At 50.5% G+C, this 6,575-nt stretch overlaps 1 protein-coding gene across 1 annotated transcript; it reads right to left on the reverse strand.

The window, feature by feature from the left end:
• Positions 1-4,073: 4,073 nt before the first annotated feature.
• LOC124698906 (UDP-glycosyltransferase 72B1-like) lies at positions 4,074-5,861 on the reverse strand. The gene has a single exon (XM_047231300.1). The coding sequence runs from the start codon at positions 5,776-5,778 to the stop codon at positions 4,351-4,353; it is 1,428 nt and encodes a 475-aa protein (XP_047087256.1). The 5' UTR covers positions 5,779-5,861; the 3' UTR covers positions 4,074-4,350.
• Between the last annotated feature and the right edge of the window lie 714 nt (positions 5,862-6,575).

The following is a 6,575-nucleotide window of genomic DNA, read 5'->3' on the forward strand; positions in this document are numbered from 1 at the left end:
TACATAGACCGTAATCCAACTGCGTCTATGATTAATAATCCACGTTCAGGTTATCATCCGCACCCTTCCAGTATTAAGTTGCAAGCAACATATTATCACACTAATCAATGTGTGTAAAGTAAACAATAGAATTACCCTTAGATAAAACATTGTTTTTCTCCCTAGTAGCAACATCACATCTACAATCTTAGAAGTTATTGTCACTCTTTCAGAAAACTAGAGGCATGAACCCACTATCGAGCGTAAATACTCCCTCTTGAAGTCATAAGCATTTACTTGGCCAGAGTATCTACTAGCAACAAAGAGCATGAAAGATCACAAATAACATATGACAAGTATATAATCGATCTCAACATAGTATTCAATATTTATCGGATCACAACAAACACAACATGTAACATTACATAAAGATGATCTTGATCATGATAGGCAGCTCACAAGATCTAAACATGAGGCACAAATTGGAGAAGACAGCCATCTAGCTACTGCTATGGACCCGTAGTCTAGGGATGAACTACTTACGCATCACTTCGGAGGCGGGGTGCCGGGAAGACCTTCAGAACCCTCCCGAGCTAGTGTCGGCGATGGCGGCCACGATGGAACTTTTCGTGGATGGAGGCTCGGGTGTTTAGGTTTTCCCGAGATCGTGAATAAATAGGCGGAAGTGAAGGTCGGTGGCCGCCTGGGGGGGCCCACACCACCCCTTGGCGCAGGCCCACCCTTGGTCGCGCCATGGGGTGGTCTGGCCGCCCTGTGGCGCCTCTTTGACCCCCGTCTGGACTCTGTGTTTGTTACGGTAAAATATTGACTTCGGCTTTTGTTTCGTCCAATTCCAAAAATATTTCTGTACAACTTTTCTGAAATACAAAACAACTGAAAACAGGGAACTGACACTGTGACATCTTGTTAATATGTTAGTGCTGGAAAATGTATAAAAGTGCAACAAAATGTGAGCAAAACATATAGGAATTGGTATAAAACAACCATCGAGCATCAAAAATTATAGATAAATAGACATACTTAAATTAAATCTTGGTTTCTTACTGAAGGAAAATTTACTGCTGTGCTTATCATACCTCCTCTTGGGGTTCCCTAACGGTGTGCAATCTGCGCTCATCAAGCTGATTTTGTGGCGCCGTTGCCGGGAAGAAAGAGGCGGCATAACAAATTGATCCTCGCAATGAGAAGCTGGTCGAGGTGCTCGCCGTCGGTGGCTCCAACGCCATCGTAGCAGACCCGCACCCAGAGAGGTGGATGCACGGGATGGGCGGTGCGGTCGGGAAGGTCCAGATCGGCGAGCAGCAGGAGCATTGTGAACTTCCCCACGCGAGTGTGTTGGATTCCCGACTGCGATTTTTTTCTTGATTTATCCTGGTTTGCATTGTATTTGGAAGTCCGTACTTGTTTCCTTCTGAACGTGATTGAGCTGGATGTCTTTCCTTGATTGACGTTATATGCATTTTTCCTTGATTGAATCGTGATTTGCGTTATACTGGGAAGATCTATGATGCGCTGATTTACTTCCTTATAAATTGTGATTTGCAATAAATGTGTGATTGATGCTTGACTTGATTTAATAGGCGATTTTGGAATGATGGACGGATCGGATCTTCCGTTTGATATCAAAGTGACATCATTCCAACTGCAATATAATAGTAAAGATTTTCTTTATGGTTGATAAAAATTTATATACATGGCTAACAGCTCTAAACTGCGTTGAAGCATAGATTAAGATGTCCACGAAATTGCACTCATCTATGGCCAGCGTCGTAATGTCATGAAGGACATATTGGAAAAGGACAATACGGAGTATATGTTTTACGTGACAGTGAATGGCGGGATGAACTTGGTCTCATGGATCTTGGCTAAGTAAGCAAGAAACATCAGCCACACCCTTTGTGAAATTGTGAGTGTCCAAGATACACGTAACTTCTGTCTAGAGCTACTAGTACAATCCGGAACTGTGACATGTGAAAATGATGTGAAACTTGTACCGACTCCCATATATTGCACAACGTCAGGCAACGGAAATAACGAAGTCAACATAGAGGACGGACACACCCATCCAACTGTTTCCTCCGCGACCACTTCGGCAACGTTGTCACTATCCGGATAGGTATCACCGTTAGAGCAACTCTAGCAGATCCTTTAAATCTTGGCCTGTAAAATCGCGAGTACATGGCATCGAAAACTCACTTCCGTTCGCGTTTTCAGCTCGCGCAGATCAGATCTCGTGAATATGAACCGATAAACTTGAAATTAAATTTCACCGAAGAATTAAACTACAAGTTCATCATCTGTTCGAGTTTGTCCGTGCAATTCAAGTATATACATCATAGGTTTTACAAAAGTAAATCCGAGTCAATTAAAAAAGAACGGAGGGAGTAACACAATAAAATCTAATTGTACGCAGTCGCTAACCTAGTTTTACCAAAAATCTGCCCCGGGATACCTCACCGGGGCCTGTAGGCGCGGCGTCGGCGGCGGACAACGAGCTCTAGTCATCTTCGAGGATGACGCGCTCGGTCTTGATGCAACAGACGGCGGCCTCCTTCTGGGTGGGCTCGAAGGCGTGTACCTGGCGGACGGCGGCGACCTCCTCGCGCCTCCACGATGCGTCCGCCTCCTCCTCGCTGATGATGCGGGGCACCTCGATAGCGGCCGCCTCCTCCTCATCATTGTTGACGTAGTCGCCGTCCTCGAACCGCTTCGCGTGCGCCATCTCCTCGTCCGAAGTCGCCTGGTCCTCAGATGTTGAGGGAGAGCGGCGACCGGCGAAGGTCGACCCCTCGCCAGAAATGGCGCAAGGGGCGAGCTTCCCGGGCGGCACGAGAGCCCAGTTGGTCTAGCGTCGTGCGATCGCTTCCGCACGGCCACGGAACACACCCATTGCGTGCGCTGCTGAAGACCAGCGACTCGCGACGGGGCGCTTTGGCCTCTATATATACCCCCCCCCCCCCCACCTCGAAATGTTTACGAGTTGGGCCGCGAATACAGGATCTGATCAGCGAGGGAAACCGAGGAAAACTGTAAAGCTGCCAAAAATTACGGGTTTGGACCGATTTTGGGGATATGCTAGAGTTGCTCTTATACTCATTCATAAGTCATCAATCTTTATTCAAGATATAAATGCAGTGTTTCCCTAATCGGCCTCTAGGATGGACATAAAATATGCTAAAATTTTAAAATGATAATAAATTCTAAATGCATTGATGTATTTTTTAATTATGTACATATATAATATTAAAAAAATGAAAATCTCGTAGTGTTATGATATTATGATAGATTTTTACGGTTCGATGTTACCGCCAAGAAAACGATACTGACAATCATGCTTGCGCCCGGCCGTTTTCAGGCTCGTGCGGTGGCCGCTTCACCTGTCACGATGGACTAGGGAAACCGTCTAGACTTGGTGACGATCTCGTGACAGCATGCCAGGTCTGTGGTTCAAGTTTTATTTATATATGTATATATATAGGTGTTTACTTTTTGGAAAAGATTGTAGATCCATACGAAAGAATCACATTTTGTTGACAAGGACATTTTGAGACCACGTACGCAAATGCACTATAGTACTGCCAGTGCCCAGTAGGTAGGATCGGCATAGCACCATGTTTTTATTTATACTAGACTAGAAGGAATCCTGTCTGGCCGTACGTCCGTCCTTTTGTTGATCTGAGCTAAACAACTTGGTTGGGAAGATTTGTGGGAATAAAACAAGAGAATAAAATTAGGAGATTGGGTCTGTCTCCGAATAAATTTTATTTGTTCCATGTCTGGGCATCCATGGTATGGGTGGAAGGAGTTGGTGGAAGAGACTGGAAGTGTCTGTGGCACACAACTCAACAAGTCGATCATTTCACAGGTGGACGACGGATGAGACAATTGTCGAAACAAGTCTGAAAATCTGTGCAGATAACTTGAGCAAAGAACCCATTGTTTAACTTCACCAGATGAGATCGCCTGAATCAGTCAGTATATTCCCATTCCGACAATGGCATGGCATGGCATGCATATGTAGCTCCGGTTGCTAATTAAGCTAATGTGCATTCTTTCAAGTTGCAAATTTGAAATCAGGATGATATTTCTCTTCATTCGTGGGACACGGCATACCTTCCAAATAAAATATGGGGGTTGAACAGTTTCGGCTCACAGTGATGATGAAAACAGAATCAGAAGCTATTGACAAGTGTGCCAACCGACGCCTAGTTGTCACCGCCGTCTATATATGTGGGGTTTGATGGAATAATGTGGGGTTTGAATAGTTGCAGCTCACGATAATAATGATGAAAACACAATGAGAAACTATTGACAATTGTGCGCCGATGGACACCTAGTTCTCCCCGCCTTCTATATCCACCTGCGCACCACCTCGTCCAGCGCGACCGTGGCGGCTCCTCCCTCGGCGAGACCTTCCTCCGCCGCCTTCTGTAGCTCCAACACCTTGGCTCGTACCTGTGCGCCTTTGCCTTTGCCCACCATGATTTCCCTGACCGTGGCGGCGATCTCGTCCTTCTTCTTGGTCTCCGGCATCCGTATGGCGGCCCCGATCCCGTCGGCCAGCATGACGGCGTTCTGCCGCTGCTCGGCGAAGAGCGGCCATGCGACCATGGGTACGCCGTGCACCAGGCCCTCCAGCACCGAGTTCCAGCCGCAGTGCACCAGGAAGCCTCCCGTGGCTTGGTGGGCCAGGACCTTTATCTGCGGGGCCCAGGACGGCACGAGGAGGCCCACGTCCTTTGTCCTCTCCACGAAGCCGTCGGGGAGGTAGGCCAGCGGGTCCTTCTTGCTCTCGGCGTCGTAGTAGTTGGCGTTGAGCGCCCCCTCGTCGCTCGGGCTCCGCACCACCCACAGGAACCGCTGCCCGCTGAGCTCCAGCCCCAGCGCCAGCTCGTGCATCTGCTCCCTCGGCAGCGAGCCCCCGGACCCGAAGGAGACGAAGATGACCGACTTGGGAGGCTGCCGGTCCAGCCAGTCCAGGCACGCCGCGCGCGGAGCGGGGCTGGCAGCGTTGGTCTGGATGAGGGGACCGATGTTGTACACCGGAGGGCGTCCGGGCTCCGGGACCCGTAGCGCCGCGATGGCGCCCGGCTCGACGGCGTCGAAGGAGTTGACGAGGATGGCGTCGGCGTCGAGGTAGCGCTTGCCGTGGTGCACCATCCACCGGTAGCTCGGGTTTGACTTGTCCTGGAGCGGCGCGAGGACGTCCTTCCCCGGGATGGGCACGCAGCCGGGGAGCCTGACGGGCTCGGCGAGGTCCCGGAACTCGCCGGGCACGGTGGCGTCGAGCTCCGGGAGGTGCATGATGAGCGTGAGCCCGAGGAGGTTGGTCGGGAAGAAGAGGTACCTCCTGGGCACCCCGGCGGCCACGGCGGCGTCGAAGGAGTCCGCGCCGAAGAGGTCGGCGACGAAGGCCACCAGCCGCGTGGTCTCCCTGAGCTCCGACAGGACCGCCGTCAGCGCCGGCACCAGGCGGACGCACTCCTCGGACATGAGCGTCTCGATGGCGGCGTCGGGGGCGAGGTCGGAGAGGTCGACGGGCGGGAGGGACAGCGCGGAGATGGTGGGCGGGAGGGAGGCGAGGAAGGCGCGCTGCGTGGCGGACGCCGTGGAGGCGAAGGTGATGAGCGTGGCCGTGACGCCGTGCCGCGCGGCCAGGCGCTTCGCCAGCTCGGCCAGCGGGATCAGGTGTCCCATCCCGGGCGTCACCAGCATCGCCACGTGCGGTGGGCGGCGAGACTCCGCCGTGCCGACGCAGACGCCGTTGGCCTCCACCATGGTTTCTACCCTGAGACTGAGTGAGTCGGGGCCGATTTCCGTGGTGCGGGTGCGGGTGCGTGTGCCGTGTGGTGATTTGGTTGGAATTGTGTGGAGGTTTGGTTGGTTGCTTCTGTTGTGTAGTGAGGGTGTGGGCAGGCGTGGTGGGGTTTATAAGGAGGGAAGTGGTCAGTGTCGTCTGCACTGTCTCCGTGGTGGGGTGAGTAGGGAGGATGGGAAGACGAGGCAGGAGGCAATAATGGATTCATCATGGTGAGGTCATGAGTGTGTCATGATTACGTGCATAGAAAATCACTAACCCCAGGTAGAATGGATATCATAGGGAAAAGAAGAAGAGGAATATGCGAAATTCATACGATATTTTTTCAATCTATTTTTCAAAACCTTTTGGAGTAATCTATGTAAATTTTGGTTGCGTCTTTCGTTCCAAAACTATGGATACGAGAAATTCGTATGAAACTATTTCAATCAAAAAAGAAAGTTTAACTCCATGAAACTAGAGTGTAAGGTGTAATCCATATAACCACGTGACTAGTCGCCAAGGTTTTGCGGGAGAGAGGAGCCGCTACCGCCACCACAATCCAGTCGGTACCCCACGACTCTGGTCACCGCCTTGGCATCTCAATGTGAGGGGGACCTCATGTTCTTCAACTTGTTGCTAAAAGACTACAATGCAGTGATTTTTCTGGCATTAGGCCTTTCACAATGGGATATATCTTAGCGTGTTATCCTAGGTAGTGGTGTGTGTTAAGAGACAATAGCCCCAATACATTGTATCTTAAAGATTGTCTCTACAT

Source organism: Lolium rigidum, chromosome 3 (assembly GCF_022539505.1).
Source record: "Lolium rigidum isolate FL_2022 chromosome 3, APGP_CSIRO_Lrig_0.1, whole genome shotgun sequence".
NCBI lineage: Eukaryota > Viridiplantae > Streptophyta > Magnoliopsida > Poales > Poaceae > Lolium > Lolium rigidum.